The sequence below is a fragment of the Phodopus roborovskii genome, unplaced genomic scaffold, assembly GCF_943737965.1.
Source record: "Phodopus roborovskii unplaced genomic scaffold, PHOROB, whole genome shotgun sequence".
Lineage (NCBI taxonomy): Eukaryota > Metazoa > Chordata > Mammalia > Rodentia > Cricetidae > Phodopus > Phodopus roborovskii.
Window position 1 is genome coordinate 2635214 of NW_026126638.1, and position 15262 is coordinate 2650475.

General features: G+C 46.4%; 1 protein-coding gene across 1 annotated transcript in view; it reads right to left on the reverse strand.

Moving 5' to 3' along the window:
- Window positions 1-6559: 6559 nt before the first annotated feature.
- The window catches only part of Galnt8 (polypeptide N-acetylgalactosaminyltransferase 8), a 33430-nt gene continuing 24727 nt past the window's right edge, over window positions 6560-15262 (reverse strand). Inside the window, exons 7-11 of the mRNA XM_051173072.1 lie at window positions 14912-15097; window positions 14012-14149; window positions 13551-13646; window positions 11415-11585; window positions 6560-6700 (exon numbers count right to left, since the gene is read on the reverse strand). Coding sequence (XP_051029029.1) covers window positions 6560-6700; window positions 11415-11585; window positions 13551-13646; window positions 14012-14149; window positions 14912-15097 — 732 coding nt within the window. The remainder of the gene's footprint in view (window positions 6701-11414; window positions 11586-13550; window positions 13647-14011; window positions 14150-14911; window positions 15098-15262) is intronic.

Sequence of the window (15262 nt, forward strand, 5' to 3'; positions counted from 1 at the left end):
GACAGAAGGACAGAGAGTTCAGGGCCAGCCTTGGGTGTGTAGCAAGACCTTGTCTCAAAAACTCAGGGGTAGACATGTTAATATTAGTAATTTCTCAAAAGTGTGATTTCAAACTCTGGGAAATGTCCACAAACATTGTTGTGTGTGTTCAAATAATGTAATACTCAGACTTCCTCACGAAGCCAGCCGCTCCAAGCAGAATGAATGACAGGTGGAAAATTCCAGTTATAGCATGTAGTTTGCCTTCAGAAATCTGTTACTTTTGAGAACACCATTCCTAAGAATTCTGTGGTGCTTTCTATGAAGCACGGTAAACTCAACTGTGGACAATTCTCTTTGCATAAAACCCCACTGAGAGGAATTGCCGTTCCACAGTCTCTGTGGGAGGAGACGTTTACATCACGGTGACGCAGCACACACAGATGATGACTGCTTTTTCTCTCCGTGCTCCTGTCCTGGATTCTGAAAATATCAACCTTAACTTTGGAGTGTGTCTGTTTCCTGCTCTCCAGTGCCATTTGACACACCTGCTTCCTGCAAACCCTCACCATAGCATCCCATGTGTGAAGTCTTCACTCTCAAAGAAAAACTGCAAAGTTTTCCCCTGTTTTCTCAACTACTCAACTGATTTTGTCTTGGAATTTGGGGTTGGAAAAATAGGAACTTCCTGTGCATTTTGGGAAGGAATTTTCCCATAGGAAGACTACTCAAGACAAGACTAGTCGAGCCCAGAGACGGGCACCGAGTAGGCTCAGGAAGGGGAGAAGCAGCCTTGACACCAGAACAGCAGGTTTTGGCCCCAGGTCCCAGCCCCTGTGGAGACAGGAAAGTGTGAGCCCCAATTTTTCACTTTAACTCTGGAGAGAAATATACCAAAAGCAGGGCCCACAACTCATTCAAGATGGTAATGAAAAGATTTTAAAAGTGGGGAGGGAAGGAGAGCTATAGTCCCATCCCAGAAACTTAGAGCACCAAGGCAAAAGGATTACAAGTTCAAGGCCTGATGGGCTACAGGGTGAGTTAAAAGCCAGTTTGGGCTAAAAAGAGGAGAGGAGCTGAGCCTGCTACCTGGTACCTTGTACGGTTGTAGCACCTGGGAGGTGTTCATCGGGGTTTCACCTTGGAACCCAGAAGAAAGGCTACATCAGTGATGGACATTTCAAGACACTCCTGGGAACATCACTGGGATGTCTGGTCATCTGGGACAGCATGGCAGGGTCACAGCTGCAGAATTCAAGGGGAAACCCAGAACTGGTTCTCTGCCAGGGTTTTGTGGCCGGTTCGCTCCCAGGTCAGCAGTTACTCTGCTGTAACTGCTGTTGATGACAGGTGTGCTCCAGCATCCCCAAGGCTCAGGAAAGCGGTGAATAATTAATGTGGTCAGATGAAGTCAGCCACTGAAATGACCTTCACATCCCCTCACAGATGATGCTGGAAATGGACCACAGCCTCAGAAGTGGGGCCCTCCAAAGAGCCTCTGGAATCCAGAAGGAGACTAGCAAGACACCACCCTGCCCTGCAGACCAGAGCTGCAAGGGAAGCCAGAGCCTATGGAGCCCTTTGTCACATTAATTATGCCCATGGGAGAGTTGCAGGTTTCCTCTTACCAGTGATGGACACGGAAGTTAGGTTCAGATGCTGCTTGCATAGCCACAGCTGAGAGGGAAGAAGCACTTCACAGGCAGGATCCTGAAAGCGGTGGGTAGTGGCAAACCCTACATTCTCAACGTTGTTCTTATTAAAGCTGCGGTGATGCTAAAGCTGAATTTTTAAATTAGTAGTAAGAAAAGTAGCTTAGTAATGGAAAATTTACAAGAGCAAACGTAATAAAGTTTATTTTCTTTTTAACTTTTCTTTTGTTTGTCTCTATCTACCTCCCTCTCTGTCTCTCTGTGATCCCCCCCCACACACACACACATGCACACATGAGCAAGTGTGCAATTCTACATGCCCATAATGGGGCAGGTAGGATCCAGGGAGAAACATGTCTTTTTTTCTGCTGCTCTCCACCTTGTTTTTTTAGGCAGACTCTCTTGTTGACTCTGGAGTGCTCTATTTGGGCTAGGATGGCTGGCCAGGAAGCCCCCAGATCTGTGTGTCCCTTCCCCTAAGCTCTGGGGTTACAAGCATGCACCACCAGTCCTGTCTTTTTACATATATCCTGGGGACCCAAACATGGATCCTTGTGTGCCATCTCCTCAGTCCCAACTTACTTTTTAATGTTTATTCTTTTGATAATTTTATATAATAGATTTTGATCATATCCTTTCCCTCTCTCAAGTTTTCCCAGCTGTCCCCCTATTCATTCAGCTTCATGTTCTTGCTCTCTCTTAAACAAACAAACAAACAAACAAACGGAATACCTACAAAAACAGAAAAACAATGGTGTCTGATTTGTGTTTATTAAATACCCCTGAGCATGGGGCCGGCCGTGGAGTGTGGTTGATAAACCTACCCATTGTCACACCATTGAAGAGAACTAATTTTTCCTCTCCCACAGCTATCACTGTAAATAGACTAAAGGGGCCTTTGTGCCCACATCCCCTCCTCTGTGCTGGGATTTCCTCCAGCTTGGACTTGCACAGGTCTTGTGTCTGCCGTTACAGCCTTTGTGAGCTCATATGTGCCTCTGCCCCAGTGTGTCTGGTAATGCTGTTTCCTGGAAGTCCTCTACCATCCTTTTCCCCTCCGATCTTCTGAGCCTTAAAAGAGGAATAGGATCCTATTCAGCACTGAGCACTCCAAAGTCTGTGTCTCCCTGTTCTCCAGCTGTGTTAATTACCATCTACTGCAAGACAATTTCTCAGACATGTCTTTCAGGCAGGTCATTATTGTAGCTTTCAGGCCAATTTATTTGAAATTGTGAATTATTTCTAGAATTTTCCATCTAATGCTTTTGAACTACTTGACCTCAAGAAACCAAATGTGTCAACAACAAAACCGCAGAAAGGGAATAATCGTCTACATAGATGGGGCAATTTGTGTTTGAATTTGTTAAAAATCTTTTTATTTTGAAGCAATTTCGGGCTTAAAGAAAAGTTCCAAATAGAGTACAAAGAATTCTTGCATGTCCTTCACCGCCCATCTATACATGTATCCTTACGTCACTATCTTTTCCTTCCTTGCCATCCTTGGCTCCAGACACCTACCAGTCCAGCCGTCATTTATCCTGACTCATAAAAATCTCAGAGAGAATGTCCCATCAATATAGTCAGTGACTATTTCATAAAATCAAGGACACTGTCTTTTATAGGCAAGGACCACATTCAGACAAGGAAAAGAATGTAGACACAACACTACCATCCAAGCAGCAAACCCTGTTCAACTGGCACCAGTCATCCACTGCTGTTCTAGGCGGAGGAAGAGCATCCCCCACCCCCAGCCTAGGGTCTTGTATAGGACCACTGGACACATCATTATTTTGTCTATTTTAATATGGAGAAAGTTCCCCAATCTTTTTGGGGGGGCTATTTGGGGGTAGAGACCTTTGACATTTGAAGCATGCACCTAGCTTTGTCAAGTCTTTTTGTTTTGTTTTGTTTTGTTTTGTTTTGAGACAGTCTTACTATGCTACACTGACATGTAGCATCAACTCACAATACTCCTGTTTCAGTCTCTTGAGTGTAGAAATATGGACATATACCCCCTCACCAGATCAGACGATCTTAGATAACATCCCTCAATTATGGTTTCTTTAATGTTTTCTCAAGATTCCTGAGGCTCTGTATTCCATGTTTCTGCTGCCAGAAGGCATATGATATCCACTTGTCCAACAACTGCTGATGTTAACACTGTCTGCCAGGCCTTCCTGTTTTCAGTGTGTAGTTAATACCTATCTTCTGGGCACTTACTTTATCACCATATGTGTATCCTGTCTCTCAGCACTCACTAGGTTTTGTCCATTCATAATGATTCTTGCCTGAGACAATTCCGGCTATGGTAGGTGCCAGATGGTGACTTTCTAATTCACAATTATTTCAATATTAATTAGCTGGCATTCTACTGTAAAAGAAACACACCCTTCTCATTCATATATTCATTCAAAATGACTGGTGGGTTTTTATCTTATTCTGTGGTGTCATCTATTGTTAAATTGACTTAATGTTTGACTCCGATAATCACACAGCCCCTAACATTGCCAGTGGGGACTGCTTCAATCTGGCCACTATGATTTGTGACAGCTCACCCTTCCTTGAGCAACTGTTTACTTTCAACACAGGAATGTGTCCTAGAACCAGCCAAAAAGTTAGTGGCATCCCCTAAGGAGCCCTAATATCCTAATTCCTTTTATTGGAAAAATATTTAGAAACTAGATCTAAGCTGGGTGTCATGGTCCACAGCCGTAGTTCTAGTACTTGGAAGGTTCAAGCAAGAAGATCAGGAGTTCAAGGTCAACCTTGACTACATAAAGAGTTTAAGTCCAGCCTATACCACACCAGTTGTTGTCTTAGAACAACAACACACTCAAGCACAAGCATGTGCACCCATACACACACACACACACACACACACACGTTAAACAAAAAAATTGAAAATATGGGTCATTCCTTTTTGTTTATAATCCATTTGAGGTTTTTGTCTCTGATTTTAGGTAATTTAATTTTGAAAATTCAGTTTTGAGGCATTGCTCTAGATGTCAAAGCTGCATAAACATACATTTAGAGGAGCTCTGTCCCTGGACACACAGCACTTGTATTCTGTTCCTAGCCCCAGTCCCTTACAGCATGCTGCCAGCCACCACCCATTACCACCACATTTCATTAGTTCCTCCTTTAGTCCTCTTTGTTTTTTCTCCCCCTCTCCAGGATCGTGTTGTACAGCTCAAACTGGCTTCAAACTCTTAATCCCCCTGCCTCACACTTTCAGCTGCTAGGGTTACAATTAGGAACCTCCACATCCAACTTTGGGCTTTTTTGTTTTGTTTATGTTGTGTAGAAATGGACATCACATGTTTCCCTTCGCTTTTTCCAAAAGATATCTGCAAGACACACTCCTCTCTCCCTCTCCCTCCCTCTCCCTCCCTCTCCCTCTCTCCCCCTCTCCCTCTCCCTCTCTCTCCCTCCCTCTCTCCCTCTCCCTCTTCTTCTCTCTCTCCCTCTCTCCCTCCCCCTCCCTTTCCCTTTCTCTCTCTCCCTTTCCTTCCCTCTCTCTCCCTCTCCCTCCCTCTCTCTCTCTCTCCCTCTAACTTAATAAGATGCACAGCTTGTCCATGCATGTCAGTCACAGATGTGGCCTGCTGGTTCCTACAGCTGCACAGCATCCCTCTGTGTGGATGTCTCTGGCTGAGTGCTCTGATGTGTGGGCATGTGGTTCACCTCCAACACTTTTCATTTAGAATCTATAGTGCAAGGGACTACTTTGTTCGTGAATATTTCCTTACTCTCTTTCCTTTACATGTGTTTTTCTACCTTACGTGTATCTGCTGTATCTAGTGTATTTTGTGTGTGCGCGCACATTTGTGGATGGCTCAGAGGATGACTTTGAGCAATCAGTTCACTCCCTCCACTGTGCACCTTCCTGGGAACAAACTTGGGTTGTCAGGCTTGGCAGCCAATGCCTTTATCCTCTGCGACATCCATCTTGGCAGTCCATTTTCCTAATTTTGGAGGTAAATTTCTAGAGGTGGAATTCTTGGCACAAAGAGAAAATACACACATACTATTTTTAGATCTTGCCAATTAGCCCACCAGGAAGCTGGCCCCAGTTTGAAACCCTGCCATGGATGTGTGAGATGACCTGTTTCCCACATCCCTGCTCACAGAATGAGCTGTGCACTGTTTGTCAGTTCCCAACTCGAGTGGAAAGTTACCTCGGTGCACCTTCCGGGTGGCTCTCCACTGGGAATGGAGCCAAATGTTTTCCCATGCATCTGAGGCCACTCTAAAGGGGACCTCTGGCTCCCACAGTACACACACAGGATCAGCCTCCTTCTCCCATCTATATGACCAGGCCACAGTGGGAGAGACTGGCCATGCAGAGAAAACCAGAGAACACAGTTCTCTCTACTGAGGATGTGGTAGAGGGCTCTCAGAAAGTCACTTGCAAGTCTGCTGCTTCTTTCGGGACAGTCCGGACAGAGAAGGAATTGAGGCCACCTGGGTGGCTGTCAGGCTTCTAGAATGAAGAGGATCCAGTCTCTCACATGGCCCACCCCACGACAGTCTGGGGAGGGGAGCAGACAAGCAGGGAGGAGGTGTGAGGCAGGTGGTGGTAGTAGCTGTCAGGAATGAAGGCTAAACAGCGTTGGTGGAAATCAAAGATAAACTTTCGTCCCTCTCTCTGTCTCCACAGCTCAGCCAGATGATGCTGGCTATTTTGAGAAGTTTCCCAGAATGGCGTTTGATGCATGCATATCACGATCTTTCAAGGCAAGCTTGGGAGGAGACTTCAGAGTTTCCATCACTTTCCCCAGCAGCCACTCAAGCCTCCCCTCTGTAAACCACACGCAGAAGTCACAGTAGACAAACACACATCTGTCTCTTATCCTCTCCCAGTATGAAAAGCACTGTGGGCCTTAGAAACAGACTCCCAAATCCACATCCCTGGAGTTCTCTGGCTATTAGTGGCCCCAGTTTCTGCCTATATGCTCTATTTTCCATATTTGTTTGGTACAGTTCTCTAACACAAGCCTGTAGGGGCCTGAGGGGTCCTTTCTGATCTCCAGACACCGTGCGGTATCCTTGTTTTTGATGGATTTTCCCTAGATGGAAGAGACAAAGGCGAGGTATTTACTGTGTCCTCCTCGAGAGCGTATCCTCTTGCTCAGCTGGGTGGTCAGATTTGTACTTCAGGGTTCCTTGGTCCTCTCCCAGAGGAGAAAGAGAAGCAAGGAGTAGACTTCGCCTGCCTATAGATCTCCGCCCAGCCGTGTGTACAAGCTAGGCGACTGCAGCTGTGATGCCTCTCAGGGGTGAAAGGTCAGCCCTGCACTCGGCTGACAATCATGGCTGCATCCCACAGGGCATCCCCCTGCTACTTGCCCTTCTTTGAACTTCTCCACCCTTGAGCCCACAAACCCCCACTCTCCCTCATCCCCTCCATCATCATAGAGGGAAGCATAGGGCAGTAACCACACAGGAATCTCAGCCTGTCTACCCCACCCCACCCCCAGTGGTACCCTCCTCCCATCACTGTTCAATGAGCTAAGCAGCAGAATTGAGGAGGTGCCCTCACTTCCCAGGACCTTAAGCGACTTTCATAACCTTCCCAAGTCTGATTTCCATGTGAAGGCTGGAGTCACTGTTCCTGGAATGTCCTATGCCAGATACAAGGAAGTTGTACGGTGGATCTAAGTTTACCTCTGTGTACCCCCTCCCTGTTCCAAGGGACTTCTCTCTTCTGGATTCCCCACTTCCCCTGGGTGCTGCCCCCTGCAGTCCTCGGCCGTTGGTGCCCTTTACTCCTCCTACCGCCCCCAGAGCCTCGCAGGGTCCTATGGGGTCACCTTCACCCCACCCTCCTCAGCTTTACTGTACACTGGATGCCAGGCTTCTCACGTGAATGTCCATGTGTCTAAAGACCTATGCTCTCCTGAAAAGGGCCCTTCTCAGTCACCAACACTGGCTCCCTTGTGCTCCTCGGAGGTCACAGCCTTCTCTGCATGACACAAAACTCAGAACCATGGGAGCCAAAGCGAGCAGAGGGAATATCTAAGCACATCGGCCTCTCAGCTCTTTGGAAATGTTTTAGTAGAATAATGTGTAAGTTGGGCCCATACAGTAAATAGGGTATAGTAGAGACTGAGCATCCAACCAAACACCACTTTTATATCTGAAATATTCTGCTTCTAGGACCTCGCACAGATAGGAAAGGACTGGAGAGAAGGAATTGGCTTAAGTGAATTTAGCATTGGGCATTATGCCAGGAGCCATCCAATCACCTTCTCTTTAACTTGTAGAGTTCTTGTCATAGAGGCCGCATAAACAGACCTGGCCTCAGCCTCAGAGTGGCAGACGGAATGTCCTGTTGTCCTGCAGGCCTCCCACTCAGATAGAAACATCTCTCCTTTGGTCAGCCTCAATGAGTAGGTGACACAATGGCTTATCTCCCCCTTTGACCTGACGGGGTTTGGGATTACCAAGGGGACTCACTCTTGGGTGTTTTCAGGAAAAGTTAACAGAGGAACACTAAATTTGGATGGTACCATCCCATGAGCTGGGATCTGAAGCTGAATAAATAGGGGGAAATGGAGACAGCAGCTTCCTGTATTAGCACGCCTTTTTCCCCATGGCAGACTGTATCCCCTCCAACCATGAGCCAAAGGATACCCCTTCTGCCTTAAATTGCATGTGTCAAACATTTTGTCACAAAACTGAGAAAAGTCACTAATATATCCATCTTCCAAAAACCCTCTTGGAAGACAACTTTCCAAATGTTTGAATAATTATTTCTTTAGTATCTTTACTTCTAGGAACTTTGTCATAAAATATGGCAGTAAGGGAACCAAACAGATTCCCAAAGATTCGGTATCTATATGCTACCAGGAAGAATGTGCTATGTTTAGGAAAAGTCAACATCTTACTAATTAACACTGTGATACCAATTTTAAGATGTGTCATTGAATAATTGAATTTGTGACTTCACGTTAAGACTTAGGAAATTAAGGTTCATTAAATTTAAGGTTAAATACTGGGAGTGATTTTTGAACATAGTCTTCAGTGAGTAAGGAAGTTCAATTTATTAAATCATAAGAAAATTTGGTAAAGTTAATGCTTCACAGCAAGTAAGGGGGCTCCATGAGTCTAACCAGATCTATGTATATATATTACAACTGTTAGCACATTAGCTTTATGGGAACGCTGAATATGTAAATGAGTGGGTCTCTGGGTCTTGTGCCTTTTCTTGGAGCTCTTTTAATTATCTAGTGCCTTGTCTGTGAAACTTGGATAGGATAGTTTTTGTTTTATCCTATTATATTTTATCTTGCTAGGTTTTGTTTTTATCTCTTAGAAGCCTGTTCTTTTGTAAAAAGAGACAGAAAGAGAGTTGATGTGGGGTGGGAGAAACTGGGAGAGTAGAGGCAGCAGAGTTATAATCAAGGTATGTTGTATGAAACAAGAATCTATTTTCAATAAAAACTACTTTTAAAAAGTGAAAAAAAAATTAATGCTTCCGCATCGTTAGGCTTGTACATGAAGTAACAAGTCCATTAAGGATTTAAAATCCCATTGGTGTACTAACCCTGGCACATGCTGGGCCTGGTGATCGAAGCCATGACAGTACAAGGCAGACTGCTCTTCCAGGGCAGCTAAAACCACTGGCCTGCTAGGAAGCCCTTGCCTGTTCCTGTGTCCCACCCCTGGTCTCACTTCCCCAGCAACTCCTCAGTATCAGTTGTAGTGAGAGGTCCACCCCGCCTGCACCTGTTGCACTGACCACGCCCATCGGGTATGGGCGCAAGTGCTGACGTGACCTGTGGGAGGCTAGGTCTGGGGTGCCGGACCCCAGGACCCCAGCTTGATCTCCTGGTTCCAGTTGGATCATGGAGAGCAGCCTGGGTGTGGATCCTTGGAGTGGGAACTTGAGGGTTATTGGTTTCTCGTGTAAGTAACTTCTCCCCGAATAAAATATATAACCCATATTTTATCCTCATCCCGTGGGTCTCAATCTGTGCATCATCAATCAGTAGGGTCTGGAAGGTCCCTCAAGGACCTGTGTGTTAAGACCTTGTTCCTCAGCATGGCACTATTGGGAGGTGGTGGCAAGTACTTAGAGGTCTTCAGTTATTGGGACAATATGCCAAAGGGTGTCACTGACTCTTTTACTGGCTTTTGGGACCCTGCTCCTAATACTGGATTGCCTTGTCCAGGCTTAATACAAGGCGATGAGCTTAGTCTCACTGCAACATGAGCCATGTTTTGTCCATATCCACAGGAGGCCTGATCTTTTCTGAATAGAAATGAAGGGGTAGTGGATGGGGGAGGGGCAAAAGGGCGGTGGGAGGGAGGGCTGAGAGGAGAGGAGGGAGGGGAAATCGGGGTCAGGATGTAAAATAAATATTTTTAAAAACAAAGCAACAACAACAACAACAAAGTGAGTAAATAAGGATAAACCACTTTGGCTCTAAGAAGTTATTTGTGGCGCTGGAGAGATGCGTAGTAGTTAAGAGCTCCTGCTGCCTTTTGCAGAGATCCAGACTTTGGTCCCCAGCACCTCTACTGGGCAGTTCACAACCACTTATACCCTCAACAAAATAAATGTAAATAAATAAGTTTTTAAAAGTTATTTGCTGGCTGGGCATGGAGGTTCATGTGCTTAACTCCAGCTCTCGGGACACTGAGGCAGAAGGATTTCAAGTTCTAGGCTAGCCTGGGCTATAGAGTAAGAATGTCTAAATAAAAGAAAAATGTCCATGGAGTAGACAGGTGTTCAGAGACATGATCACAGGCAGGTTGTCATCTTCCCCACAGGACATCATGGTCCTACCCAAGTGGCCTAAGACCCAACCAATTCTATATGCATCCTGCACAGAGAGAATTTACACATAGACTGTGATCAGTGAGGTTCCTTATGTTACTGTCATGGGACATCTGGTAAATTCTTTCCACCCTGTTCTGGTCATTTGATGCTGATGTCAAAGGGAGAGCTTTGTTTATTCTTTGAGGCATGGTCTCAGGGTGTAACCTTGGGCTGGCCAGGAACTCACCATGTAGACCAGGCCAGCCGTAAGATTTTGGTAATCCTCCTGCCTCTGCACCATGAGGGCTAGAGTTATAGGCATGCACTCAACTGAAGGAAGGGCTTTTACATATTTCCACCCAGTGCTCCCAAGTCTGATACTTATACTGATAAAAGGCAGTGACTCATAGGTATCACATGTTCCTGTTTGCTGGGCATGTGCCAAATTCTTTCACAAGCTATCTCGCTTCATCCCATAAAAGTGGATATTTATTGTCTCCATTTTATTTCTAAGGAAAACTAGCTAGAGCGAGCTTAGGAAACTTTCTAGAAGCGAGGAGACCAGGTGGAGCCCATACTCTTTGGAACCACAGCAATCTGAAGTGTTTTTCTCTCTTAACCACTTCCCTGTGTGCAGGAGACCTAGCTTCACAGCCGGTTCCAATGATGCAAAATATTCTGTTGTCTTACGGAATCACCACTGCCATGCAACCTTTGTGAAGTGTCACTCTGATGGGTCAGAAACGACCGACCAACAGGCAATAGCACACAGCAAAACGATGGGTCAGAAACCATCGACCATGAGGCAACAATACAGCAAAAGAACCCTGAGATGACTGGGGGGGGGGAGTTGTTATTGTTGTTGGTGGTATTTTGGTGGTGGCTGTGTGTATGCAGTATCTCCCTACACACTAGCACACACACACAAAATTTCATAAAGCACTGCAGATTACAACCAAATCTGAACCTTTCATGCTCTATTTGGATAGCTGCCCTTTCAGACCCAAGCAACTCACCTGTTGAAAATCCCAATAGATATGCTGCCCTCTTTTGGCTGCCTCAGAGCACAGCTCCAATGAGGGGTCCTCCCCATGGCCAGAGTCCGTCAGGCAGTATTGTTCTTGGATGACTTCTTTTGCAATTAGTTCCCCCACGTAGAATTCCCCAGAGAGGAGGTAGTACACATTCTACAAGAGAACAAGGACACTGTGCTGGGCCCAGGCCCAGGGAGACCTCAGCCATTAAACTATATGCTAGAAAGCCTAGCTACAGAGAGGGCTGAGAACATTCTAAAAGTGCCTGGCTTAGGATTAGAGTTCAAGCCCTCTGGAGTCACAGCAGTCTTAAGTATTTTCCCTTCTCACCCACCCTCTGTGTTTAGGAGACCCGACTTCACAGCCAGCTCCAGGGTGGTAGTTTTCTCCCTATCCACTGCCATAGAAACTTGAGGGATTTGGGGAAGACATGCGGATGGGTGGCATAGGCATGGGGAGAGCATGGACATCCTGGGACTCAGGGCTCACTGCCTTTCTTCCCAGCCCTAGGAAAAAGGGCAGACACAAGAAGGGGCAGTCAGCCCACCCTCCTTCCTGTGATGGCCTGGCTATAACATCCCCCCCCCCCAGAGGCTCATAGGTTGGATGGGATGGTTGGTGACCTGCTGTTGGATCCAATCATTGAGAGTTAACTGGGTCCAGGGCATACCAAAATCAATGGATTCATCATCTCCTTGGTGATTCATAAGTTGATGATATTGTAGGGCGGGGTGGGAGAGGCTGGTTGGAGTTGGCTACTGGAAATACGTTCTTAGGAATTGCATTTTGTCCCTGGTCCCTTCCCCATCCTTCCCATGCTATCAACTTGTATACAATGTTCTGCTTTGTCAGAGGCCCACAGCATTGCAAACCATGCAACCACAGACTGGAACCTTGGAGCGAAAATAAATCTTTAGACCCCGAGTTGTTGATCACAGGTATTCTACCACGGCAACAACTAGCTGGTGAACACGGTCCTAAAAGAATCATGGCTTGTATGGATTGTGGGTGGGCCTTGTCTGGATTGTGGGTGGGCCTTGTCTTTGAAGAATCCGTTCAAAGGAAGTTAAGACACCATCAATAGAAACCTAAGTGATGCTGATCACAGGGAAGCAGCAGCCCTCCTTCAAATTCCCAGCCTGATATGTATCTTTCAGTAAGCTTGGATGAGCTTTGTGGCTCATCTTTCCAACTGTTCTGTGGCTATTACCTCTACCAGGTACTCCCTAAAAGTTTTCTGCAAGGACAACATACAAAGTAAAATGAGAGCTGGCAACATTGCCCATATAAAGTCCTTGCCTAGCACACAGGAGGGTCTGGGTATGATCCTTGGCACTGCATAACTGGGTGAGCTGGCAAGCATCTGTAGACTCAGCACTTGGCATGAGGTGGATGGAAGCAGGCAAACCAAGTTAGCAGTTAGCAGCATAGGATATTCTTGTAAATGACCTCCGTTCAGTTCCCAACATCCACATGGTGGTCCACAACCATCTGTAACTCCAGTTACCAGGGATCTTATGACCTCTCCTGGCCTCTGTGGGCACTGGGCACTGGGCACCAGACACTCAGGTAATGCACCTATATGTGTGTAGGCAAAACACTCATACAGATAAAATACTTCTTTAAACATATTTGTAAAGTGAGATAATATATGCATGTATTCTCAATGACAAAGTTCCTAAGCTCACCCTCCACTTGTCATATCTATTCCAACCTGCACAGGGATCTTCCTTCTCCCTCTCCTCCCTAGCCTGCTTCCTTCTGCAGGAACATAATTGGACAAGGCTTGCTTGTCCTATTTCCAAGGCACACATCAGAAGAATGAACAGCAGAGTCACAAGTTTAAGAGGAAAAGAAGTGATGGGAAGACTGCCAATCAAACTGTCACCTGGAGAACGAATGTCATCAGCAGAACCTTCCTGCTTGTTCTCCCTACCTCTGTGGGCCTGCCTGTCACTATTGTACTTTTTGAATAAACAGTGCATGCTTACACATTACCCAGAATGCTCCTCTTCTGCCTCCCCCATCCTCTGGCAGTAAGGAAACTCTAACCTGTGGCACAGATTCTCTGAGCCAGTATGGACCCACTACCTTAGCAGGGACGCCAGTGAACAATACCTGTGTACTGAACCTATGGCAAGGTTCCATTTTGGGAGAGTTGCCTGGAACAGTTCCTCGGTCCAGGCAAACACTTTCGTCCAATGAATTTTTCATCTAAAGGAGAAAACACAACCACACTGTTGAAAAGAATTACAGAAAGAAGGCACCTCAGGCCCTGTAAGTTTTGGTTATACCATGGGATGACAGATAACATTACCAGCAGAGGGCGATCTGATCCAGCCCTGTTCAGAGGAGTGACGTCAACCATGGGCTGAGGAGCTAAGAGGGTCAAGAGAGAGGTGCAGTTTGCAAAGGGACAGAGGTGGAGGAGAAAAGACCTTGAAGTTGAGAAGAAAGAAAGCGCCTCCGGACCAAGAAGTAAGAGTAGCCGTTGAAGGGGGTTTGGACAGGATGGATTTGGGACAACCCCTTGACTGCTTTGTCTTTTTACAATGAAACCATTCAAGCCCAGCACATACTCTTCCATAGCAGACAATGTCGGGGATTGGCTTCAGAAGTGGGTAGATGGTTTTCAGGTACCAGTCAAAGGTTTTGCATTTCAGTTTCTCCTGGAGTGCCTTTCTGGAAGAAATGTCTCCATAGTCGATTCCAGAGTTCTGAAGAGAAAATACAGGTGGTATGTGTTCATTGGAGTTCAAAACACCCTTGAATGCATTGGTTTCTGTGGACTATGTGGGCACTGGCTGTTCCCTTGGAACCTATAGATGGCCTTGAAGATGGAACATGGGGCCTTTCCCCCTCCATCTTCCTCTAGAACAGGGACTCGTGTAGCTGGCTGGCTGTGAACTTGCTCTATAGCTGAGGGTGACCTTGGGTTTCTGACCCTCCTACCTCCACTTCCTAAGGGCTAGGATTATAAGCATCTTTCTTATTATCAAGTGAAGAACATGGAATCTGGAAGGCAGGCATGTTTGAGTTTTGTGTCTATTCCTCACCACCTGCACCAGTGTTATCTTCAAGAATTTCTTTCCAATACTTGGTGCCTGGCCTTCCTCATCCATAAAACACCCTGTGGCTGCACGCTGATGGAAAAAGAACTCATACATGAGCCGGGATGCTGGCTCGGGCCTATATTCCCCTCAGTGAAGCTGAGGCAGGGTTGCCATGAGCTCTATGTCAGCCTGTGATACTGTGAAGACCCCATCTTTAAAACACAAAATAGCCAAAGGAGAAAAATAAATACATCAAGCAGTGTCTGGACACAGTGGTTTACTTCTGTGCAACTGTGGACTGTGGTCCTACTGGGGACCATACCTTAATCCACGAAGCCCCAGAGCTCCTATCCTACCCTACCCTACCCCCCTCTACTAGGACTTTCTCTTCCTTCATTTTTCCCTTCTGTTCAATCCATGACCAACCTCGAGAGGAGTGTTCCAGGCCAAGTAGACCATGTACTTATGTTTGTCCATCCAACTTTCCGCCACTCTCAGGGCGTTCCGCCGCAAGGGAATCCCTGGATCCATGGCATAGGGCTTATGGAATCTCTCCAGGTGAGCTACCCGGGAGCAGGGTAAGATTTCAATCTTCCCTCCGCACTGCCACACCTGCAGGAGAGGGACAGTACCCCTGTCCGTCAATACCAGGCTCCTATAGCCAATGAACTGGAAAGGGATCCCATTTAAGACCCCCTGCTTTTTTCCCTCCCTTCAAGACAGCATTTCTCTGTGTGACAGCTCTGGCTGTCCCGGAACTCACTTTGTAGACCAAGC